The 27,074-nt window shown below is 36.6% G+C and overlaps 1 protein-coding gene across 7 annotated transcripts in view; it reads left to right on the plus strand.

Annotated features, from left to right (window-relative positions):
- The window catches only part of LOC110832824 (cytosolic carboxypeptidase 1), a 48,854-nt gene that overhangs the window by 2,046 nt on the left and 19,734 nt on the right, over nt 1–27,074 (plus strand). The window contains exons 1-17 of one of the 7 annotated variants that reach the window (XM_022070181.2): nt 3,635–3,754; nt 6,581–6,737; nt 7,189–7,271; nt 14,004–14,073; nt 14,871–15,026; nt 17,864–17,995; nt 18,316–18,447; nt 18,713–18,856; nt 19,483–19,713; nt 20,119–20,329; nt 21,219–21,605; nt 23,209–23,418; nt 23,838–23,963; nt 24,514–24,622; nt 25,027–25,183; nt 26,051–26,271; nt 26,862–27,002. In XM_022070181.2, coding sequence (XP_021925873.2) covers nt 6,611–6,737; nt 7,189–7,271; nt 14,004–14,073; nt 14,871–15,026; nt 17,864–17,995; nt 18,316–18,447; nt 18,713–18,856; nt 19,483–19,713; nt 20,119–20,329; nt 21,219–21,605; nt 23,209–23,418; nt 23,838–23,963; nt 24,514–24,622; nt 25,027–25,183; nt 26,051–26,271; nt 26,862–27,002 — 2,637 coding nt within the window. In that variant the 5' untranslated portion in view covers nt 3,635–3,754; nt 6,581–6,610. Of the gene's footprint in view, nt 1–3,634; nt 3,755–6,580; nt 6,738–7,188; nt 7,272–11,883; nt 11,929–12,290; nt 12,655–14,003; nt 14,074–14,870; nt 15,027–15,904; nt 15,922–17,863; nt 17,996–18,315; nt 18,448–18,712; nt 18,857–19,482; nt 19,714–20,118; nt 20,330–21,218; nt 21,606–23,208; nt 23,419–23,837; nt 23,964–24,513; nt 24,623–25,026; nt 25,184–26,050; nt 26,272–26,861; nt 27,003–27,074 lie in introns of those variants that run through there. The other 6 variants (XM_087356821.1, XM_087356824.1, XM_087356822.1 and 3 more) reach the window with 6 other exon arrangements.

Raw genomic sequence — 27,074 nt, forward strand, 5'->3', positions numbered from 1 at the left:
TAGCAACATATAATTTGATACATACTGTAAATTTTGCAACAAGAATTCAATATGACTCAAGAACAGCTATTGATAACATAACTTAATACTTAATATCTTTACAGCAGAAGAAAAGAAAAGTAAATAATGAAACAATCATGTAGTTTCAGCTTCTTCTGAAGAATGAAACATGGGAATCTGTTTATGAAGTCAATGATACCAACAAAAAGTTTAACTCATTTTTGTGTACTTTTATAAATATTTTTGAAGCTAGTTTTCCTATTACGTATGAAAGTATAGGCAAAGTAAAGAATGACTGGATTACGCAAGGAATAAAAGTATCTTGCGAGAATAAAAGAAGTCTGTTTATCTACAGTAGGAACAGTAAAGACCCAAATGCAATAGCATTTTATGTTAAGTATTGTAAAATTCTGAATAATGTTATAAAAGAGGCTAAAAAGCAGCATTACAGTAGACTTATAGCAAAATCAGACAATAAAATAAAAACAACATGGAACTTAATAAAAAGGGAGACAGGAAAAATATATTTATCAGAACAGATGCCATCTGTTCTAATAAACAATGAAAAAGTAAAGGATAACAAACAACATATTAATCCCGGAACAATTTGGCTTCAGGAAAGGTGTATTCACTGAAGATGCAGCTTTCAAACTAACAGACAATGTGCTAAAATCTGTTAACCAAGAAATGCATGTTGGAGGAATTTTCTGTGATTTAGCAAAAGCTTTTGACTGTGTAATTTTTTTCTCAAACTGGGGAACAATAAAACATGGAGTTCCCCAAGGGTCAATTTTAGGGCCCTTGCTTTTTATAATATACATAAATGACCTTCCTCCAACAATAAAAACAAGAAATACTTTAACAGAACCCATAATATTTGCTGATGACACAAGTGTCATAATTTCTAATAAAAATTTTGACGATTTCTGTTCAACATCAAACATAGTTCTGTCTCATATGAGTAAATGGTTTACTGCTAACAAGCTGGCCCTAAATATAGATAAAACGAATATAATAAAATTTATAACAAATAACTAGCCACAGCTTGCTTTAAGTATTGGTTATAATGAGAAGTATATACAAGAGTCAATAAACACAAAATCCTTGGGTTTGCAAATTGATAATCACCTAAATTGGACTAATCATATTGATAAACTGATACCTAAGTTAAGTGGCGCATGTTACGCAGTTAGATCTCTGTTGCATGTCAGCAACACTGACACACTCAGATCAGTATATTTTGCCTATTTTCACTCTTTAATGAAGTATGGAATAATTTTTTGGGGAAATTCATCAAACAGTAAAAAGATATTCACTTTACAAAAGAAAATTATTAGATTATTGGCTGGTGTAAAACATAGAAATTCATATAGAAGTCTATTTAAGAGATTAGAGATCTTGGCTCTTCCTTGTGAATACATGTTCTCATTAATGAACTTTATTGTAAATAACCAAGAACTCTTTCAAACTAATTCTGCTGTACACAAGGAATAAAAATCAGCTTCATAGACCAATTGCCAACCTCTCATGCTTTCGGAAGAGCGCGTATTATGCAGGAATCAAAATTTTCAACAGTCTACCATCAAATCTCTCAAGTATTGTAAATAAAAAGACGCAATTTAAGGTAGCATTAAAAATATATTTAATTACACACTCCTTTTACTGTGTCAATGAATTTATGTTGTTTACAAATAAGTGATAATTTATCTTCTGTATGTGATGGGTAGATCTATTTATAACTTATAATTTCTCTAGGTGAATACTTTGTTTTGTATTATGTGAAATTTATATAATAGTGTGAATTTTAATTTATAATATGTATTGTATTAGCATTTGCCAGTCGTTTAACGTTGCTTTTTGGCTACTGTGTTTAGAAATTTTGTTGTTTTGGTTCATAAGTAGGGTTAATGAAGATTAAACTGCAGTGTTGTTCTTATATTGAGTTTTACAAATTATTGTTTCCAGTTAAGTTTTTGGAGAAAGATGCACCTACGTCATGCCTGAAGTTTGCTGCAAAATTAGAATTTATTTGCATTTCAGAGATCCTTCATTTGACATATGTCAAGGATGTGTAATATATCATCAATACATACCTACCCCTTGCCACACTACAAGTAAACTAAAAACTTCTGAACTGCTATACCTGCCTCAGAACTCAGCTACCTGTTTATTTACATTGCTGTGAAACAAAAGTTTCTTGTAGGCTTTGAGGTTTTCACAGTGGTGGATATGAAGATGGCTGTCTTCTGGGTTACGCCATGTAGTATGGTAGATGTCCACCAACGTTTCAGAGGTCATATTGCCTCCGTCATGAGCCAATCGAGTGAATGCTAGGTTTATAGGGACCAGAGGCTACTCCATTCACTGTCTGGTCCCTATAAACCTAGCATTTTCCGCTCGATTGGCTCGTTAATCGCCCTGATGACGGAGGCAGTATGACCTCTGAAACGTTGGTGGACATCTATCACGCTACAAGGCGTAACAACCCAGAAGACAGAAATCTTCAAAAGTTTCTTGTTCTCAGATTGCCAAATCAAACCAAACCCTAACTAAGTTTTCAAAGTGGATTCTTGATTCAGCATATTGTTATTCAAATTCAAATATTCTTAGGTACAAAAGTCAAATATTCTTCAGTTGTAGTTATTATGGCATCAAAACAATATCACAGAAAGTGGAAATGTATCAAAATTACTACTCATCATATGAAACATTTATATGCTTTCTAGATTTTGATAAAATTCTATTTTGGGCTCTGGGGTCCACCCAACCTCCTATCCAATGGGTACCGGGGTCCTTTCCCGGGGGTAAAGCCGGCCGGGGCGTGATGCTGACCACTCACCCCCAACTAGTGCCGAGGTCAAGGAAGAGAGGAGCTGTACCTCCACTCACCCCAAGCGCCTACATGGCGTATAGTGGGACAAACTTTATAGCTTCTGTATGGAATACTCATTCTGAAATGGGAAAAACACGAATATGAAGTTAAGTCGTACTGAAAAAATACATTACTGGACCTGAGTTACGGACCAGCTCTATCGATTGCTCTTACAGAGTAGATTTTACCTGAGGTCGGAGACACGAGGTCAATCCCGGAAACATTGTTTTTATTACAACTAGGAAATAATTTTCACAAACCTTCAGACTTAACTTACACGGCGTAATTCCATACCCACAAAATGTCTAGGCAAGACATATTTTGAGTAGACGAAATATTACTAGAAATGTTTTCAATTGTGGAACTTAAGTTTCTGAATGATTATACCACAGATATTAAGGCGAGCTACATTGTCTTAATTTACGATTAATTTGTTTAAAAATAATTAGATATATCGTATCTAGTTAATTTTACTCTGTGTAATAAGCTCCAGCAAAATTTTTTATTTATTTTCGCCAAAGGACAGTAGACAGAAAATTGGTAATATTTCATAGCGTAGAGAAAGATCTTTTAAAATTCATGTCCGAAGGAAAATCATTGGCACAGTTGGAGCGTGTCTTTTCCAGTTCACTAGTTCGAAAGTCAGCACCCGTATATAGAGTACAGTAGATATAATTAATCAATTTTTGGCAACAAAAGTTTGGCTCTCGTTCCTTTGAATTTCTGCCATCTAGCGAGGAAACTTCTTACTATACAGAAGCTATATAAAACAGTTATTTGGCAGAAGACCTACAGTAGTGATGTAATATTTGTAAACATTCTGAGAGAGAGATAACATCTGACAAACGTTTCGATAAACCAGTCATTAAGGCAGTAATATTGGTATGTATATTAAGGACTTTAAATCCATAGTTTAGCTTAGCCAAAAAGTTTTTGTGTGGAACGTTTATTGAGTTTGACTGACGAGTGCCTTACCGCATCATTCTGACGTCTAACGCCCTTATCTGAATGTTAGCTGCTGTCATATTGTTGACTTTTGTTTTTCTGCATAGTACTTGCTTTGTATGCGTTCTAATTTTGACGACAGAACACGACTCTCAAATGTGCCAGTTGATTTAATGATTTCTTTACTAGTGAAACTGCGAATCAGTTTTCATTTTTGCAGACAAATACAACAATAGAAATACATTATCCGAAGTATTTCACATATGCCGGTGCTCCAAGATGAGGTTATGATTGTTGACGACGCTTGAAACGTCATATCTGGATCTAACAAAGAAATTGAGAAGTTTCATATTGTAAATCACTGCTCTCCTAATATTATTATGAGAGCTGTAAAATGCGTAAATAGTGAGAAAAACACAGGATTTTGTAGTGAAATGCTCTAAGGAAGACATTGCTTGGGTGATATAAGTGCAGATTAAAATATAATATTAAAATTGGCAGAAACTCACATATGCGAAACGAGAAATGAATAAACAAATTTGATCGAGAAACGTTATAGGAAGAGGTCGAATGGTAGATTTAGAGGATAATATCAAAATTTGGATTATGGAAATGGGTGTGGATCGCATTAAACTGGTTTAAAGCAGGAGGTATATTAACCAGGCGAATGAGTACAAGCTTGTGGAGAAGGCCCTGCTCTAAGAAATCAGTTTCAGTATTTAAATGTGGGGCCTCTTGCAATTGGATCTGTGACATCAGCATTTAAAGTTTTGCATCGATCGGGTAGGAATAATGCTGAATTTACTGCAGTCCGTATGTCTGCTCTACCGCGTGACTTTAAAATCCTTGGGAAGATGGAATAGAACTGATATTTCCATATAACAGTTCGGTCTATGTTATATTTTCAGATACGTTGTGTTTTAAAATAAATAATCGTTTATTCTTTCTAGTGAAACTTACACATTGGGATATACACATATTTCCTCCTCAGTCGCAGAAATTGAATTTCTGAATCATATTTCTTCATCTAAAGCACACACAGAGATATTGTATAAAAATTATGAAGAACTTTAAACAGTGTGGGAATTGAAATTATATTCGTGATAGATTTAGTAGGTAATGAAGTTCTTCATACTTGACCGATAAGTTTACGTGCCGAAGTAAAATTAGCCCAGCAAATTTTATTTTTACATCTCCCCCTGTACCAATTTTATTTAAATCGTTCACTCCAGCCTTCTTATCACTGTAAATCAGTGCTTTCCAAACCTGAGTTTTTCTTTGGGTAACGACACACCTCGGAATACACATTACACTTACATGTGTGAAGTATGATTTTCCACTCTTGCTTTAAAAAAAAACACACAAAACGAAAATGTTTGCTGAACCCCCGAATATGACGTGAGATGTGCTCTGTCTCCAATTGATCCCAATTTTGAGGAACTAGTAAATAAGATGGAGCAGTGGCATTATACTCATTAGCTGGGACCTGGGTGACGATATACTCATGTTGAATAATTTTTTGTGGCTGCTAAAATGTTTAGATGTAAAAATGTACCGACTCCGACCTCGATATAAAATCTTAAGAACAATTTCTATACCGTGTGAGCCACCGGTGGCCTAACGCTTAGGGAGATTTAACGACGCTTTGAGCCACGTGGTGTGGGAATAACGCTCTGTAACTTTGGCTCCGGTACCTTAAGAATACAAAATGTCTAGAAATCAACCGATTTCTGCAATAACTATTACACGTATAATTAAATATAGGTTATAAGTCTAAAAAGTGGACTGATGATTCACGTGGTGGTGATTAAATCTCTTATGGTGCCATGTACCATTTTAGTAGGTCTGCCCTTATTAATACATATTGAGCATTTATGAAGGAGTCGGAGTCGGAGATTTTAGTACCGACTCCACAGCCCTGGACACGACACATTCCGTGGTAAAACCGTAGCGAGGAAGTTTGGCGTCCGCCTTAAGAACTCATTACATACAAGCTTCTACTCATCCTAAACGCTTCGAAGTTAAATCGTACCCTGCTTTGTGCACAAATAACGCAGTCACATGGCACTACTAAAATTAAGCGAACAGGTAAATCAGACAATAACAAAAAATATAAGAGCAACACCCACGCAAGTTCTCAGGATGATTTCAGTATCGGAATAAACACTTGTTCGATTGTAGGTAGAAGTGGAACTGAGAAAATCCAAGCTTTGTGGCTGGGGTTGAAATTGTGTTATCTACTGTTATCACAGATACACAAAACGGACGCATAAGGGAGAGATTTATCCTTCGTTTAAGCTTATACCATGTAGCGTCCGATGATAGGAGAGTAAATGAATTGGAAGGGATGTGGAAGGACACCGTCGTAGCCTGATTTACTATCTCTGTACTTCCATGGAAGTGCTGGGGAGAACAATGAAAAGCCTTAGGATAGTCGGTTTCTGGGCGAGAGTTGAACTCGAGACCTCCCACATACGAAGCAGGAATAGCAGTCACTCGCCCACGACATTCGGAATAATCACATTACCTGATAAACCTGGAGAAGGTTTAGAATTTGGCCACGAATGTGATATGTCGCTGTTAGGAGTTTGGTTAAGTTAGGTTAGGCTAGGTTGTGTGAAGTATTCTAGTTTTCCCTAGGACAAACTGGTTCAGACGAATTTCAGGTATTTCCATGATGTAATTGCTGTGTTGTTGGTACTGGAACAAGAAGGGACAGTTGCCAGTAACAACATTTTGACTCTGAACTTCTTTTCCCCATAGTTCCGAAGGAAGTTTTACCCAGTAATCAGAATGTCAGATGATAATCTCAGCGAGGTTCTCATTGATCGACTGAAGTCTTTGGCAGCCAAGCCTAATGACAATATCGCAGGACTTCGCTCTGTGGCTGCTAGACTGCACAGTCGTACAGCTTCACAAGGTATGTTGCAATCTCAGATATGATCTGTATCTAGGTTATAATATCTGTACGTAGTAAGGCCACTTTAACAGCATTACCATGGCAACGGTTATAATATTATGTCACTGTTTGTCAGCGTCGTATCGTATGGAATAAGATATTTGGGTTTGGTTAAATTAGGTTGGGTTCCTTTTTAGATTGGGTTAAGTTAAGGTGAGTTAGATTAGGTTACGTTAGGTTAAGTTGGGTTAGGTTACGCCAGGTTAGGTTAGGTTACGTCATGTTGAGTTCGGTTAGACTGGGTTAGGTTAGGTTTTTGTTTCAGTTTGAATCATGCTGTATTAGAGCTTGAGAAAGAAGTCGAGAAGGAGATGCAGAGGATTCTGAGTCAGAAGGGGCCAGGTACCCACCGTGTAGCCCATGGTGATAGTGATGAAGAATTAATTAACTGGGATTGATTTATTTATTTCAGATAAACAGGTGAAAGAGAAGACTTTGGAGTATATATGCCATAAAAAATCTGGCATTTTGGCACTACTAATCAGCTTACTAGAGGTAAGAGCTACACGTCTGAGTAATTATACATTTTTCTAGAAAGATCTTGCACCTCTGAATTAGTGTTCATCCGTACTTTCTTCTATATATCTCCTCTCACAGAATGAACTGTGTAGATCGAGATACATTTATCGAGTGTACTGCATTTTGACCAATTTATGTAATTTTCTCGCTCGTGTTGGCAACACTGATCTGCCCACACTGCTGGTGCTTATTCGGGGCGGCAGTGCATACTAGGTTGTTGATGTTGGTCTGGGATTGTCATTAGATCTACTGTTTTGTGCTTTTCTAAACAACTAATGTACACGTTGGCCATACGTTCGCCTATAAGTTGACGATGTTCCAGCAGTGTGTCCCCGTCAAGGCTTGATTTCATGGCTTGTAGGCGAGCGATGGTTTGTTGATTTTAAGTCGACATCTTGTACAGTTTTCTGAAATTAAACGTTGTCATGGAGATTGGAAGACTGGTCAGAACTGCAGTCAAATAAACATTTAGAAGGGACAAAGAAAAGACAATAAAGGGAGAAATAAGTTAATAAACATAGAGAGAAGAAATGGACGGGAGACGGAGTGAAGCGTTAGCCACAGTAAAGTTTACCTTCTACTGTTAATGTATACTCACTAATACGAAATTTAGTCGAATTCCGTTTGTGTATCTCCTTGAAGTTACACGTGCGTAACTTCTTAATTTGGAAGTGTAATGCGTCCAGTATTTATTGTCTGGGGTAAAAGAGAAGAGAGATGTTTTCTGTCGGGAGTCGAACCATGTCCGTCCAGTTCCGTCGCCTAGTCACGACTGCCATTATATATTATTTTGTTTGCTACGAACTGAAAACACATTTACGGCTTTGTAGGATTTTGTCTTCTGGGTTGTTGCGCCGTGTAGTCTGGTAGACGTTTACCGACGTTTCAGAGGTCATACTGCCTCCGTCATCAGAGTATGAAGATTTCTGTCTTCTGGGTTGTTGCGCTGTGTAGTCTGGTCGATGTTAACCAACGTTTCAGAGGTCATACTGCCTCCGTCATCAGAGTATGAAGATTTCTGTCTTCTGGGTTGTTGCGCTGTGTAGTCTGGTCGATGTTAACCAACGTTTCAGAGGTCATACTGCCTCCGTCATCAGAGTATGAAGATTTCTGTCTTCTGGGTTGTTGCACCCTGTAGTCTGGTAGACGTTTATCGACGTTTCAGAGGTCCTTGCTGCAGCTACCATCGAGTCGCTCTGGTGATGTTGGTAGCAAGGACCTCTGAAACGTCGGTAAACGTCTACCAGACTACACGGCGCAACAACCCAGAAGACATCCATCTTCAGACTCACGGCTTTCTGTAAATTAAGTGTAAGAGTATAGCCAGAGAAATGGAGGTCGTTAAAGTGTACTAATTCGTAACTGCTTACATTTGCTTCCAGTTACACCTCAAGATTATAGATTTTGGGCCACTGTCAAGTATTAAAATAAAATGCGTTACTTGTATCTTAACAGCTGTTGTTATTGGGATGCATAACGACTGAAAGTTGATAAATTAGTGGCAGTGTGTATGAAGAGCGTGTACATTTGTTATTTAAGTTCATGCGAAACGGCGTGTTGGGGGGGCTGGGCAGAAGATGACACTATCACTAGAAAATAGCCCAAGATCTTGGCAGACGTTCTCTGCACAAACATTTATGTTTGTGTCCTTATAACACCCACAAGATCCAGTTTTTGTTTACAAACCCACGATCCACTGATTGGGGCTTAATGATAAGCAATAATTTTTTCAATTAAATGGACAACGCAAACAGTCATAAGATTATGTTTGGAAATTCAGAATGCCAAGTTGCAAAGAACGCATGTTGTAACTCGGTGTACTTCGGTTTGAATTGGGTTTAGATCCTTATGGTGATGGCTCTGATAACTTTTCTGAATTAAGGCTTTGACCGGGATGTTCTTTTGTTAAATCTTATGTGGTACCGCCTGATTCGACTTCTAATGGTTAAGTGAAGTGTTTTCTTCGCGGTACGGTCTGGATTCGTAAATATTATGAAGACGAGCTTCGGCTTCAAAGGGTTAACCAGCTGATTTTCGTAATGGTGAGGTGTAGTGTTTTCTTCGCGGTACGGACTGAATTCATAAATAATATTCAGACGATCTTCGGCTTCAAAGGGGTAATAGCTTAAACACCATGTTATGATGACGTATGAGAATGATGGTCGGATTGGATGGGAGAATCCTAGACTGGCCTGGGCTCAGTGGCGAAGGAAAATATTCTTACCTGTGCGGGGACTCGAACCCCGATCGTACAGCTCAAGGCCAGTAGGTGTCAGGTATTCTGTTGCTTGCTATCGAAGGTAAACAAAGACGATTTGTAATCAGGAACTCAAAATATGCGAAGGTTCATTAAAAATCCGTTCAGCTTTCGCCTGGTTTTGAAAAACTGATATGTGTTGCAGTTTCAGTGTTATGGGTAGATGAATTTCGATTATTTTTATTCTTTGACTATTTTATTTAGTGTTCTGTCTGACGACAGGTCCATATGAACAGGATCCTTCCATCCTTTTCTCGGACTGGGACCTGTTCATATACGTTCTTGGCAGATGATCCAGAAGTGGTTTGCCATTGCCTTCTTCTGTGTGTGAATGGAGTAATTGTTGGGATGCCACGGAGAAACCGGGGAAGCCCCCGGAGGAAAACTCCGTGTTGCCTACACCACGGTCTTGCCCAATACAAGTTATAAAAATTCGGGCACCGCCGGGAATCGAACCCGAGACCCCAGGCTTACAAGGCTAGTGTTCTGACCGCTAGACCACCGTGGCCATCTAGTCTTTGACTATAGGAGGATAATGATAATAGTGGTTGGCTTGTAATGCTATTGTTACAGAAGGATGTGGTTTAGACTTTGCGGTCAACTTTTGAGTTATCCGATCCCTAGTGATCAAGTTATTGTCTACAATAAAGTATCCTGGAGGGCGGCAACACCTCCTACTTTGCTGTATACCTCGTAGTCTAATCGGCCTGTTGCAGGCGCTGTTCGCTTCTCTCAACGCTATGTCTGCCGCGGAATTTTGAATTGAAATGTTTCTGCATATTTAACGATGCTGAAACAAGTGGTAACAGCACTGACATCTTGCTCAACCCTTTCTGTTATGACTCCAACACCCGCAACTGTTTTTTTATTGTGGGTGCTCTGATATTTTTCATATTTTATTATATGTTACCGTAATTTATGAAGATTATAGTTTTTAAACTTAATATTTTATTTACTTAGAGTTTACATAAAAGAGTGGAAATTTGGCTTCGATTTGTCAAATGCTTTTTTCAATTTTTTTACTTAATTGATTGGTCAGGACGGTTATATACTGCGCACGCAAATCTGTTGTTTATTACTCACCGTGTGAAATAATGTTTCAGGTGAAAGCCATAGACCACAAAGAGACCTGTATTTTATGTCCATGCACCAAATATTGAACTGTGAACAGTTCTTTAGAAAATCGATAAAATTCTAATTTAGCTTAATTTCAGGTTGGGTCATATTACACCGATCTGAACGAATTTTAAACTCGCCTTTGGCCCCAGTAGCAAGTTAATCACCCTGACGACGGAGGCTGAAAGCTCGTCTGAAACGTTGGTCAGCGCATCACAGAAGACAGCCATCTCCGTGCTCCCCCGTAGTTCGTAACGGGCGTTTTAAACCTTCGCTGAAAGTAAATGTTTGGATCATTTGCGAATATGTTTGTGACTGAATTGTCCGAATTGCTTTTAACGTGTCTGGCAACTTAAAACAACCGGGTTTTATTTTAAGAATTTGGCTCTACCATAACGATACCCTTCTTCTGACCGCCACTTTAAAAACATTTATTTTTATGCAATTTTGTTTTATGAAATTAGCATTCATTTTAAAACTAGTCTAGCATAAACTAACAGTCTGTATCACAACACGTAGCAGGGCAGTACAAAGTCGAATTTACCGGCCGTATGCAGTCATGTCCAATTTGCTTTTTCAACGTTAAACCCGAATATATTCGTTGCCTAGGTAGGATCTATATATCGTACCAACTCCAAACACACGTGTGTACTGTGTGTATGCTTCCATAAGGTTTGAACTCTTGGTCCCACATTAAAGATTATAAGCCGAAAGGACGGAATAAGGCAGTTTCATGATCAGCTTGACGACTGTCAGCGACCAGATTACGGCCAATACGACTACATTCCGTCATCTTACCGCACCCAACAGGAACACGATCCGTATCGACAGCTACGTCATACGCTTCCAGCATCTGTTGCTTGACAAGACGTCTTTAAATAGAGACACAATCCTGTGATCCTGTCCTGTATGCTATAAATTCTACAAGAAGTCTTTCAGCGTATGCAGACAACAAGCCATGTGTTAATCATAACTTAGATACAGATTTATCTACTTTATTTTGGCACCGCGGACGCGGGTTTTCCCAAAGTGCTCTGGATTATGTGTTTGTTTATGGATCCTGAATGACGTTGTTTCAACGTCTCTGCGTTTGGCTGCTGATTGGATGTTGAGGTAGGCTGTTGGGCCAGTCAAGTCTCCAATCTGACACGTGACTGGAATTCTTACCCGGAAGTAAAGCGGCCGAACCACGATACTGAGCATTCGTTTTTGACTTGAGCCGGGGTTTGAATGCGTGGAGGTACGAGGCTCGTCCACAAAGTAAGTTTCCCTGGGGCCGTTTACAGAAACAAAACACAATTTCATGGAAATATTTATTGCAACAGATACAGCAAGTGTCCAGCTATTTTTCAACATATTCGCCACCGGAATTGAGACATTTGTCATACCGTGGGACCAACTTTTGAATACCTGTGTCGTAGAAGTCTGCCGCCTGGGATTGGAACCACTGTGTGACAACCATCTCCGCCTCTCTGTCATTCTCAAAACGCTGACGCTGACCGGACAGGAATTTCTTGAGGTGTAGGAAAAGATGGAAATCACTGGGAGCGAGGTCCGGGCTGTAGGGTGGATGATTAAACACCTCCCAGCTGAACTCCTGCAGGAGACTTGCTGTCCGTCGAGCCGTGTGCGGCCTAGCGTTATCACTGACCGCACTTCACAGTCGGCGGGAGCTGGAATAAGAACCTCCATCTTCAACAGCTGCAACGATGCTACTGTGAGAACGCGGGAGGTGCCGTTAGTGCATGCGCCATGCTACGTCATTGCTTTATCACGTACGCACAGTCGCTTCGCGCAATATAAGGTTTGCTAGCTGTGGGACGAGTGGGAAACTTACTTTGTGGACGCGCCTCGTATATCTCGACTTCTATATACGCCATCATGATGTGACCACGATTCAGTTCCTGAAGAGGATGGATGCGTTTCCTGGTCTGTGGCTGTGTCCAGTGGGTACTGGAGCCTCGTTCCTTTGGGGCAATGCAGCTGGTATTACGTGGATCAGACCACTCGCTAGTGTAGACATGTAGAATGTTTCGGACTTCAGTTCTTTTCTCTTAGATTATTTTGTATGCAAACTTCATTATGTTTAATGAACAATATGAGTAGAAAGATATAGTTTTTCAAAAAGTTTCATTGAAATTATGGTGGTCTTTAAAAAAGTAGTTTATTTCTGACCTCTCAAAACAAATATTCAGAGTAATATTCTTTAGTAGAATCATTTATTAAGAATTAGTCATATATCCAAGATTTGAGGATTTCAATTGTGGATTGTGATGCTGTATGGTCTTGTAGGTGGTTACCAACTTTTTAGAGGTATATATCGCTTTTATCTTCGGGGTTAAGTGAGTCAGCAGCAAACCAATCAACTAACCAAAAAGCTAACTGGGGGCAGAGTCTTGTGTAAGCTGAAGACAATGACTTCCTCTGTTAAACCATTCCTACAAACAAAATGCATAACTTAAATCAGGATATGAGACAGAGGATGATCAGTACGAAAGGATTGAAAAGGAAGGGGTGGAAGGAGTCATACAAACCATGAACAGCGCATCTCCTACGTAGGCCCTAATAAAGGTTGATTTCTAAGTAGGAAATATTCCGATATTGACTCAGTGTACCCTGAATATATAGCCGATACTTATATATTCATATATGGATAGATAAATTTTGATCGTATGCAGTTGCTACTATAATTTTGTTTATAGTTTAGATGCGTCATGTTTGTGTTCAAAATTCAAATATATATTTATTATTCAAGTCTATACACAAACTTTTAAATTGTTGATGTTAAAATGTTGTTTCTACTTTTACAATGAATTTTTATGCCAATATCCAAACTCATTTTCATATAAATAATATTAAAAAATAATATAAAAAATAATATTAATAACTCAAATGTTAATTATATTGTTGATAATTTCACAGAATAATGAACAAATAACATAATACACAACATAATATGCAAAATAATAAGAAGATCAAAGGTACACCCACAACAGTAATCTACAATCTACAATCAACGAAAAGCGTGCATTAATAAATATAGAATAGTTTTAAAGATAAAAACCTGAAGATGATGCTATGACATTGAAACATGTAGTAATATATAGCACAATATTGTAACATCGAGATAACGATGAATGGCGCAGAATATTAAGGGTGATTTTAAATTTTAACATCAACAATTTAAAAGTTTGTGTATAGACTTGAATAATAAATATATATTTGTATAATTTTGTTGTTTATTGATTTCTGTCACCCCAATATCCTTCCAGAATTATCCATTCATTAACCTCTCTTGTTTTGTGTCATCGACATTGGTTCCTTATGTCTTTCAGGTTGTGAAAGACCAAGCAACCACTTGCAGTTTGGCAGGAATTCTTCATGAGTGTGTTGCTCCAAAATCAGGTATCAGGAAGTAATAATACTGGTTGAATTTCATGTTGTTGACATTCATTGTGGAATGTGAAAGTGATCCACCAATGATCGTAAAGGCAAATAGTTAATCCATTACTTATTCTGCAGTCCACATTCTCGCTTCCTATTCCTCTGAGAATCATTTTAATGTTATACTCCTATCTATGTCCAGATATTTAACATGTTCTCTTCCCTTCATATTTTCTGACTACAATTTTGGTGTATAATTTCTCCAATGTGGGCCACACATCACAGCCTGCTTGATTTAATCACGTTAGTAATATTTGGTGAAGAGTGAAGTCATCTGATATTATTAATGCGGTTGAATTTTATAATGTCAAGCAATGTTGTCATTTTTGTGACTAAATTAAGGATGAGATGGGCAGGGTGTATGACATATGTAGGTAGATAAGAAGTGCATACAAAATATTAGTCAGTAAACATTAAGGAAAGAAATAATTTGGTTGATCAGGACATAGATGTTAGATATTATTAAATGGACCTTGAGTAATTGGGTTGGAAGTGGGTGGACTGGATTTATCAGCTCAGAGTAGGATCCAGTGGCAGGATCTTATGAGCACAGTAATTAATCTACATTCCATAAAAGACAATTAATTTCTTTACCAGCTGATTAACTATTATGTTGTAAAGAAGGACTTTGTTCCATGTAATAGTTACAGCCAATATGTAAGAGCTAGTACAAAAATATAATAATGTAATCTGAACACATTAAATTATTTTCTTTTCTATAGTGAATATATTTCTCAGAGGTCTGTTTGATGTTTCAGGAAAGTCCCGAAGTTCTGCTATTAGTCAGCTGGTCTCAATGAATGCATCACAGTCAGTAGTGAAGTTAATAATGCAACAGCAAACAAAATATGTGGTTCTGTCAGATACTTTTATGCTGGAATTAATGTGGCTGTTGGCTCAGTTGGCACAGCGAGGTAATAGAAATGTTAACTGAAGTTAATCTTAATTTCTGCTATTCTTGAAGTATGTGTAAGAAAGAAGAACCACAAGCCCAAGGTATCAAATATAAGTCATGCTACATGGCATTGTTATAATCAGAGCAAAAGTTAGTAGGATTTGATGTTCTCATGTTGGCAAGGATGAAGATGGCTGTAGCGCCATGTAGTCTGGTAGAAGCTTACTGATGTTTCAGAGGTGTCACCCTGATGATGGAGGCAGCAAGCATCTTTGAAACGTCATTGGGCTTCTACTGGACTACATGGCGCTACAACCCAGAACCCAGCCATTTTCAAAGCAAGAAATGTAGTATGCTAACCCAGATTGAGCTTTTAAGAAGACAGAAAAGAAGATATACTTGCTACAGAGAGGATTTCCTTCCACATGTGGACTACAATTCCTCTGCCTGAACTGTTTTAACTTTTATGGTAACAAAGATTGTACTACATACTGAAGCTCAGTTGTCCTAAGTGTCTTCCAAAATTAAAATCTGGTATCATCTATGATGTCTTTTTTATGTCAGAAAAAATACTGCATTGAATGCAGAATATGTGTTTGAAATGTAAATAGTGATTCTTGTTGTATGTAACACTTTCTGTTATATGAAATATTTAGAATCTGCACTGTTCTTTGCAGTCTGTTACAGCCATGACAGTCGTGACTGGTACCTTGAATAGTGTGAATGATGAAAATCAAAGATGGATTTATAAGCTGATCAAATTTAGTTTTCGTAACAGTTTCATTCTTTTGTTTGCAGATGAATCAAGGTGCTGACATATTCTGCGACTTAAATATGGTAGCTATTTTGCAACCCATCCATATTTCCCATTTCTGTAAAAGTCTAGATGCATCATCATTTACAAGTTTGAACATGTACCATCATTTGTGTTACATATATTTAAATTGTATAATGTTTATTTGTTAGGCCTGCATGACTGTGACACATCCTTAACAAAAGCATTTTTCAACTTGTGGTCTGCAGACCACCACCATTTTGTGGCTTAATTTATGCCATCTGTCACCACAGGTGGAAGAATATGTATTTTAAAAATTTAAACTTTTCTCACTTTTTATTTCTCTCTCCCTTTTGCAGCATGTACATGTAGTACAATACTTTGGACTTACCAACTAATTCCATCACGACAATATAATCAGTTCATAGTGCATCTTACCATGCAACTTGAATTTCAGAGGCTTAGGATGAATTCTATTTGTGGCTGGTTATCCTAACTGTGGTTCTCACGTGTTATTCTTTGTTTCTGTCTAAAAGTGCTCATGACATGGACATGACAATAACCTTCCAAACATTTTCAAATTTGAATCCATTTTTGACTGATTGCACTGTGTTGCGGTCGGCTGTTTTTCCAATGTTTCAGATAAAGGTGAAGCAACTAAACAGTGGCCCAGTGCTGATATTCTTAGTCTACTAAATGAATTACTGTTTTTCACTTTTGTTTTTCTAAAATAATTGTAATGATATAATGATATTGCTTACTTATTATATCATGCATATTGTATTATATCATGCATATTGTATGTGCATATTAGATTAATCTTCTAAACGCAACACCGAACATAATTTTTGAGTGGTTAACATTCTTGCTTTGTATTTTGGATGTACTTGGTTCAGATCTCAGCCTGGAAACTGGCTATACTGATCGAGGTTTTTCGTGGTTTTCCTCGGTCTGTCTGGGCAAATGACAGGATAGTACCTTAATTAAACTGTGACAGCTTCCTTCCACATCTTTCCAATTAATTATTCACTATTATCCTATCATATAATGCTATTTAGTCTGAGATACTGTAAAAAGCATCCTTAAATAAACAAATAAATATACTTGCATTCTTAATAAATTTCATAAACCATATAAACAACAACAAATTGTTTTTTCTTAATGTTAGTGCACTGCAGAAAATAAACACTGAGTTATTCTTACCTATTATTAAATTCAGGTTCTAAAACTAAAAGGATGAGAGTCTACAGATTTTCCCATCATGTGGTTATCTGGTTTCTTAGCATCAACCAGAGTGTACAGAAAGATTTTATGTTAGATAAACATATCATATCTACATATTGGCACTAGGCCCTTGTTTAATCACTTTTCCTTGAAAATGGAGGCAGCCAGGTTGTCAAAAATGCTATCAAAGTAGCCCACTACAACACTGTTGTCAATCAAGAATGGGAATAATACCGCTGAGGTGTGTTGAAGCAAAACAAAAATGTAATGATTTCTTTTGGTATTAGTTACAAGAGACATTCGGTCATCATTTCATGAGGCATTTCTGACTAAGCTGGATATTTTAACACAAATGTTACAATGTAAAATTTGGAACTGCATGGTATGTTTTTAGGCTTTTTGTATATTAAAACTAACTTTTATTATGAAAAGGAAGATTGTTGTAGAGTAATGAGGTATTTGTTTGTTGTAGAATTGATAAAGGGAAGCATGGATGTACAGAGTGAATTGGGCGCCAGATATTTAATTTTCTTACTGCATTATTCCAGCATGGAGTAAACTAAATACTGCAAAGAAAGAGGATAAAATTGTCTTATGAATATTTAGTTTGAACTGGTTTGACCCTTGTGGATTTCCATATGGAATTATAATTTCAAATGTGGAAAAGCAAAACTGATGTGCATGATAGAATTTCTCACATGTTTACATGCTTGTATGTGTAATGAACTTGTAATTTATTTCTTTGCATAATGTGCATTCATGTAAGGACCACTTCCCATGTAAGTACAACATAGGGTTTCAAATGTTCCATGAATAGTATGTTCTGATGTATTGACAGTAATTTATTTCTTTTACAGATTCCAAATTCTCAGTGAAGACTCGACTGGTTGGGGCTACTAAAACATTCCATAATGTATTGCGAACTTACTGTAATAACACTAAACTATTATATCCAGTACTTCTTGTGATTAAATGTTTGGCCAGAAGCTGTAAGTACTTATTCAGGGATATGTATAATTAAATTCAGGCTGTAGGATTTGAGGTTTTCATGGTGGTGAGTCTGAAGATGGCTGTCTTCTGGGTTGTTGTCAAAGTTTACCAACGTTTCAGAAGTCCTTGCTGCCTCCATCATCAGGGCAAAGAGCAAGCCGTGCGAGTGGAAAGCTCAGCGCTGACTCATTGCCGTGAAAGCTTCAGATCATAAAGTGTGATGAATTATAGTGTCATCACTTTATTATGTTACTGAAATTGTTTGTTTTGTTTTAATGTGATTTGTCATAGGGCCAACTTATTTATCTTTTTCCTAAAGCTTCTACAACATCACTGTTGGTCAAAGATGGAATAGTAGCTACTATGGAGAAGATTATTGTCTGCATTGGATTCACTCCTAATTCCAAGCTCAGATTGTCATTGAATGTGATCAACTACCTCACTAAAAGCAGTAAGAATATTTTGGGTTTTCCTCAAAATTAGAATTTTAAATACCAGTGTGAAGTGCATAATTAAAATGTTTTCTGATTTTTCACAGTCAGTGTACATAAATACCATGAATTGGTGGCTTGTGGTTTTGATCATAAATGCACAGTGCATTTGCTGTGCATTACATTCTACCTAGAAGTGACAGCCTGTGTTAAATGTTTAGGCCCTTTGGGATTCTATTATAAGCAGGTTTTAATTAACACATATATCTTTTGGCACATTTACAGGACCCTGCTGTATCCAAACAGTAAAGAGTGGATTACTGATTCTCTTGTTACGGATATTTGAGCGCTGGGATCGTTATGAAGGAAGAATACACTTAAAGATTTGCAGCTATATAATTATGACATTACAACACCTTTGTTCTACTAGTGAGTTGAATTACTGTGTAATAAAATGTATTTGTGAACTAATTATAACCGTGTTGATTTAGGTGATGTAGTGCTGTGGTTGCTCAGCTGGTGGCTCACAGACCAAATAGTCTGTTTGCCAGTGGCCTAAGAAATGGATTTTAAAGCAATAAAATGTGAGAATGTGAATTGGATTCATAAGTTTCAAAGGCCTAAATGACAGGCTCTGGAACACTGTAATTAACTTTCTTGTTCCATAAACGTCAAAGAACTTCATGGAACTATTAATTTCTCAAGAAAGACTTTACTCCATGGACTTAAATACTGTATACTGTTTCTCTGAACATAATCTTTTATCTTCTTATCTACTTTCTAAAATTGAATGATAGGAAACATTCACCAAATTTAATTTGGTGTTATTTTTATTAATGTAATTTTGATTTTGTACTGTTATTCTAAAGTATTTTATCTTTGCCACATTTTCAAAGTATTTGCTACCTACCTTTTTGTTATGATTTTGTCTTTCATTCTAATGAATAGACCTGATCATATGATTGTTTGTCTTTGTGTTTACTTCCTGACCAACCATCTGACTAGGGTCTGATATAATCTAGAGAAATTGAATAATGTTTTTCATTGACCTACAGAAATTGGCCGGAAAAGTGTTTGTACACACAATGGTTTGACCCTTCTTCACAAGTTCAGTACACACTGTCCGGAAGACAAAAGTTATGATTCAGTTCTAGCCCGGGTATGTTATATCATTAACATATGTCTGGACAGGAAACAGTTGCCTGTACAGAGTACATCAAGCCCAGCAATTTTCACCTTGCCGACTCTAAAAGAGGTCTACAGATATAATGAAATTGACATAACAGGTATGTCTTTCATTTCACAGTCTCTTATAAAGCACGGGTTTATAACTTTCTTTGTATTGTTTCCTATTTATGATCTTCATTACTTCCCTAGAAAGTTTTCTTTTGTGTTTTAAGAGGTATGAAAGGTTGTTAGTGACTTTTTGTTTATTTACTTGTGTATTTAAGTAACCTGGTGTTTAAAGGCAGAGAGGGAACATATAGTGTTTAACACATTAAGATATGCACTAAATCTGTGCTTTTCAATAACAGTACACAGTGATTGGCGGAATATGTCTGCTTTTTTATCAGCAGTATTAGACTGTTGTTCCGTATTACCAGAGAGTTAGTTACTTAATGAGCTCCTGTTGTCTGCAGCTTCTTGTAGAGACTATGGGCTCTGTATATGTTTTATGCTGCTGATTTTAGGGAAACATGCTTCTTCATCTCATGAGCCAAGTCCAGGATCTGATGAAGATAGCTGTGAGGACTCCTTACAAGAAGAAGCAGAAGAAGATGATGATAGTGATGATAGTGATGGTAATGATGACAAAGATAATGAATGTTATAAAGAAGAGTACAAGAACAAAATCTGTAATCTGCCCCTTCCTGCTCAGCGAGACGTAGAAGATCTTCTTGGGTATGTTTCAGATAAATAATCCCTACATTACTCAAAGATGAAACCAAAATTTGACACATTTCTTAGAAATGGCTCCTTGCATAAAGAATTAGCACAGGGCATGCATTAAACATGTATCTCATTAAGCTCTACAACTTTTGTTTGAAAAATTTGTAATGTGATGTATAGTTAATGAAATAAAAGGAAAAATAATTTGCATCTGCAGTATATCATATGCACTGCTTATTACCTTTTTGACAATATTTTTTAATAAACTTGTGTACTCCAAATGGAGTATGCTTTCACATTTAAATATTTCATTGGCTGGGTTAAACATACCTTTTATAATCAGACATGATGATGATCATCATCATCATGCTGATACTTGATAAAGAAAATACAGATTTTTTTTTTGTTTTCAGTGACTGCAGCTGTTAAAATGTCTGATTTATTAACTTTAGAATAATAAATGTTCTCAATATTTTATACATTTATTTCATGATGGTCAGAGTTACCAAAAACACTATCATGGCATAAAATGATGATATAACATCACCAGTACCACATATCACCACTGGATATGAATCTATGCCAGATTCATTCACTGCTTATCCTGTCAGTCCACCTTCATAAGATTTTTCTTTGCCTTGTTCCAAATAAACATTTATAAGAGGTTTCCTCACAAAACCTCTGTGTATTTTTTGTTTCTCCCCACCCAATCCAGATGCTCAGCCCATCCACTTCTCATAGATTTCACTATCCTAACAATGCTGGGAAACTATAAATCGCAGGGTTCTGTATCATGTAATATCTTGCAGTACTCACTTCTCATTTATATTCTTACCTGGAACTAAGAAATTCTTTGTACTTGTGCTTTGTTGGCATAACATATTTTTAAATTTCCTTCCAGATATTCTCATTATTTGAGAGAGTTTGGAAAACTGGAAGAAAAATATGGCAGAAGTATCTTACTGAAATCTTCTACTTCTTGTGATACTAGTTTACCATCTAATGGAAAAAATCAGTTTATACAGAAGAACTGCAAAGAAAATTGCCATGAGAACATTCTTAATGATACTGTGTTTAATCAGGTTTTCCCATGTAAAACACCATCCTTCGCTGATCATTGTCAACCATTGAAGAAGGTACTGGAATGTAGCAAATCACTCAGTGATGATAACATATCCTTGAGCAAAAATCACAGTGATATTCAGAATACAGCTAAATCTGTCAGTTCTGTTTTGTCAACATTGGATACTGGTAAAAATGGAGTCACAATGGAATCAACTGCAACGAGGTAAATATTGCAGTATTTGCCTTAATGTAATTTAATAATTTTCCTGACAAACAATACCATGAAGTAGATTAGTTGAGTGTCACCCTCAGTGGACTAGTGGTTCACGTGTTCGCCACTGGACCCAAGGTTCATGGGTTCAAACCCAGCCAAGGTTGATGGATTTTTAAGGGTGATAAAAAAAATCCGTAGTACAACTTCCTTCGGAGGGGAAGTAAAGCCGGCGGTCCCACGTAGATCTGCAGCATGTAAAAGAATCTTACGAACATGAAATGACATGTTTCATGAGCAAAATTCATTCTCCATTTCTCACCCAAGTTTCCTGATTCGCTACTTGATGGCTGTAGCAGTCAAATCAGGATCGAGCAGAAATTGTGCAGAGGCAGTGGGCTGGTCACTCACTGTTCACAAATGCATTCTTCAAAGACTAGGAAAACCTCTGAAAAGGAGGTGGCGAAGACCCACAACTGGGTTGTAGAGCCAAGAAAGAAGAAGATTCATTGAGAAGTTGCTAGGAATTCAGCTGGCCAAGAAATTTCCTGCCATTTATATGATTCACATGTTTAATACAGTGTTTACAAATGCCAATCTATGGAAATTATCCTGTGCCAGTTGTATCCATTACACACCCACATGTCCTGTTTTCTTAAATTCTATTTTAATTTTATCCTCCCATGTATGTCTAATTCTCCCAAGTGGTCTCTTTCCTTCAAGCTTATCTTCTGAAACTTCTCTCTTCTGCCACATATCCCACATGCCTCAACCATTTCTTTCACCTTGACTTGATCACAGTAGTAATATTTAATGAAGCTCTTCATTATGCAATATTTTTCATCCGTCTGTTGCACTATCTCTCTTAGGTTTAAGTATTCTTCCCCAAGTGTGTGAAACCAAGTTTCACACCCATATAAGATAACCGACAATATTATTATATATGTAAATATTTTGATTTTAGATTGAAAGAAGATGGGTAGTGAACTGAATGGTAATTAACATTCCCTAAAATGGAGCTGCTCACAACGTGTTTATGGATGTTACTTTGACTTGTTACTGTCATTTTCAAATATTTGGATTTCCACTTTTTAGTACCAATTTTTATATTAGGATTTTGTCCAGAATTCTGGTTACAAGGCATGAACATGCACTTAGTATTCTCTCTTTACTTCTAGATCAACAAATGACTGTTTTTTGGGAAGTGTTTGCAGATAAAATGTTGTAATAAAATATCTGACAGAAGGTACTAAATATTAATGTTTGATTTTATGAATGGTAATCCACAGATAGCTCGTTAAAATCTTGGCTGGGAGAAAATTCTGAGTGATAATTTTCCTTAGTGGTTTTTCTTTGATCCTTTGGGCAAATAATATAAATAGTACCATAAAGTGTAACAAAACTGACAGTTCATAGCTTACATCTTTGATGAAATTGGTTTCAAAGTGTGGCTGTGCATTGAATATGTGCCAAGTATTGTACCAGATTGTTGGTGCAGTTTCTTCATGGCCTCGTGTATATTGCCACACAAGGAATAGCGTATTTTTAATCCTGGACATAATGTAGTGCATGACAAACGTAAGGTTTATTATATTCACTTTTCTTCCTTTACCAGAAGCAACATTGATAATCACATGATGGTGAAAGGCTTGGGTGTAATTTCTGACATTCCCAAAGACTCTGGCTTTCCAAGAGTTTATGCCAAGATAGCATCTCGTGTTAACAGTATCTTACCATTTATTAAGATTGCTTATCCAGACATGATGGGTAGTGACAGCTCGAAGGAACTTGAGCCATTGAACATTAAAGACCGCAGAGTATGCAGGTGAGTACAGAATGTTTCTGTTTTGAAGATCAGGTTGTTACTATTAATTAATGCCATGGTATTCGTTCTTCCCTGAAACATTTATTGTTATTCACCTGGACACGTAATTCCCCGCTTTTATAGAATTAAAAGGTTTATCAGTCATGTCTACAAAAGTCTGCCATTGGACATTATAAAGAGCTAATTTAAATTATTTAACCCCTACTGCTCTAAGATCCGTTGTAATAATGTCCTCCCATTTATAACTAGGTCTCACAAGAGGACTATCCCTTGATGATTTTCATCAAAATGTTGCAAGCTTTTCTTATTTCCCCCTTCTGTGCACATATTACCACTCTTTATCTAATAACCCTAGCAACATTTGGTATCAGGAAACATCATTAATAATTCTGATTAAAAGATAAACATTTTTGTTTCAGAGCCAAACTCCTAGCTTGTGTGGAGCGAGGATTTGCTGAGTTTGAGGGTTCAAACAAAGTGGTGTATGAACTAGATACACTTATCACAGAACTTCCACCACAAAGGCAAAATAGCAGTACAAATAGGTGAGGAATGAGTTTATTTATAATCTCTGGTTGATGAATGTATTAAAGATTACACTTTATAAAAAAAGTAATGTTGCTTTGTTGCTATGTACAATTTTTATGGTCAGAATTTATGAAAGCCAGCAAAATTGATAAAAGAATAACAGATTTGTGTGACAGTTACTGCGTGAGCCAAAGGAAAGTTTGTGAATGGGTGGACATTTTCAGGGAAGGATGGATGAACCTTATTGATTTTGCATATCCTTGGCAGTCATCAGCTGAAACATGTTTTATTATTAAAGACAGCAGATCTATCAGCATATCTGCACTAATCAGAATTGGCGAACTCGTGTCTGATCAGTCATGGAAAGAAGTGGTACTATATTATTTAGGTGAAGTTAGGGTCATTACACAGAAGACCAAGATATGTGTAACTGTTGTGTATTTATTTTGTGAAAAACTTGTAATAAACTTGCCCTTAATTTTTACTTACTTTCATAAATAATATCTTGTAATATAAATGTATTACAGCATTTCTGTTTGGTGATTGGCATTTTTCTTTCTTTGATAGGTTGCTTGTTAATTCAGATGAGTTGCATCTAGGCCAAAAAGATGGAACTAAAAGTCACCTGTGTTTTGAGTCACGGTTTGAAAGTGGAAATCTTCGGAAAGTGATTCAGGTAAGGACATTAATTTTCTATTGCTCCGTAGAAATAATGTCTCTTTTTTTCTCAACTTGACTTGTCTGTGGGACTATATATGTAAAACAAGTGGTATAAAATGAAAAGCTCTGTAACATGGACCATCTGAAATGAAGCATAAGAAGCTGTATTGAGAGTGTACATTAGGTGTTCTCACTCACATGTGATAAGAATCAGAATACCAAAGAAATGAGTGCAGTTAAGTAAATTGGACTGACACTGAAGTTCACTGAGAACCCAGATAAACTCCTACAGTTTCCCCTTAGTTACATCTTTAATTCATATTTCTATCATTAATTGCTAATTGTTAAAAAATTGCACCACAAATTTAGACGCACCTCACCATATACCAGTTTGATGTGATTCTTTTATGTGTATTTCAGATTTCTCCTAAGGAGTATGATCTCATCCTCATGCCAGATGTAAACTCCAGTCACCATCATCAGTGGTTTTATTTTGAAGTCAGCAATATGGAATCTAATTTTCCATATGTCTTTAATATTGTCAACTGTGAGAAGCAGAACAGCCAATTCAACTATGGTATTTCATGTTTTTTTTGTTATGCATACTTAGTATTTCCTTCATATAAAGTTACAGTTACTCAGATGTTAAAGTATGGGAGCTATACTTTAACTTCTGTCACTCCATTGTGTTATGGTTTAATGAAAATTAGGAACTTAAAACAGAATAAGAAATTTGTCTTTAGTCCAGTAATTATTATTCCCTAATTTTTATTAATATATTTATTTATATTTGTGCATTTAAAAAACAGGTCCCAGTACAACATACTGCTCCATACACTCTCAGATGTTCTCCTACTTTATTGCAAACAAGTCATGATTAATAAAAATTTATGATTTTATTTTAAAATATAACATATGCATCATGTTTATGAATATAACAATGTCTCCATAAATTAGTTAGAAATGATGTCAGTTATGTTACACAAGAAATACCAATATTTGTATTCATATCAATATAATTGCATATCCTTAGTCATACCATTACATTTATAGGTTATGATTAACCCTTTAACAATGTAGGACATTTAAAAATAACTGTTCTTTGCATCTAGGCAACATTACAGATCTAGACCCCTTAAATGTTGTCTCATTTATGTTGCTGGCATGTGGCAGGGTGAGTGAATGCAGGTAAGGCCTGTGTCAGAGCATTGATGTGAGGTATAACTTGGCCTGGTGTAAAGTATAAGTCTGAGAAAATCTCTAGCCTGTTCCTAGAATATAATTAGCTGAACTATGAAAGGACATAAACTACCTATTTAGTTACGTTTACCAACATTTTAAATAGCAATGTTTAATCAGTACAAATCAGCAAAGAACTTTGCAAGACTTTCCTTTGATATGATGTACTAATTCTGTGGAAATTATGTTTTGCTGCTCTTTTCAGGAATGAAACCAATAATGTACTCTGTCCGTGAGTCTGTATTGGGACGTCCAGGATGGGTACGTGTGGGTACTGACATCTGTTACTATAGGAATTGGTACCAGAACATAACGTCTCGCAAACCACGCTCATATCTTACTACAGCATTCACAATTGCATTCCCACATTCATATGATGTCTGCTACATCGCTTACCACTATCCGTACACATACTCACAGCTGCTGGTATGTATCAGTAGGCATATTTATATTGAGTTATTTTGGTGCTATTTATAAGAAACATATCAATTCATAAGTGTCATTCACATGACAGAGGGTCTGATATGATGATCTGTCAATTGATCAGTATATCAACATAGAGAAAAATCAGTGTTTTAACCCATTCATTGATATATACATTGACTTGAAATAATACTTCATTGTTTAATTGAAATGCATTATCCAATTACTAAAGTGACTTGCTATGGGCTGGGTAGACAGGATTTTGTTTCTTGCGGAAGCAGGATTGTTTCTGTTCTCCGTCATGGCCAGACCAGCTCTGGTGCCTGTCTGTCTTCCCATGCAATAGGTATCACAGCTTCTTCCCATGGGTGTAAAGTAGCCAGAGTGTGTATCTACCTCTCACTTCAATCTGGTGGTGAGATTAATGTGTGGAACTGTACCTCCGTTATTCATGGTGTGATGCTTAGGCACAGGAGTAGCTTCACCTTTATAGACTTGATTATTGTGAGTGGGAATATAGTGATGAATGAAATAGTTTGATTTTCCTGCAAAAATCTCTTCATACTTTCACATATGTACTTTTCCTATTTCAGGCTCAGATATGGAAATGGTCTGTATCAGTAGATTCTACTTCAATTTACTTTCGTGCAGAGTCTATCTGTTCATCTCTGAATAACAATGAGACGCCGCTGATCACTGTTACAGCTGCAGAATCAGAGACCAACTCAGTTGCGGTAAATACATCAAATTAAGAATGGATAAAGGTTGGGAGGGGGGGAAGCCCTTATTGAATGAGGAAACTTGTG

The sequence above is a fragment of the Zootermopsis nevadensis genome, unplaced genomic scaffold, assembly GCF_977971745.1.
Source record: "Zootermopsis nevadensis isolate Lab colony 2312 unplaced genomic scaffold, Znev_1.0 Znev_ptg000028l, whole genome shotgun sequence".
In the NCBI taxonomy this organism is placed as follows: Eukaryota; Metazoa; Arthropoda; class Insecta; order Blattodea; family Termopsidae; genus Zootermopsis; species Zootermopsis nevadensis.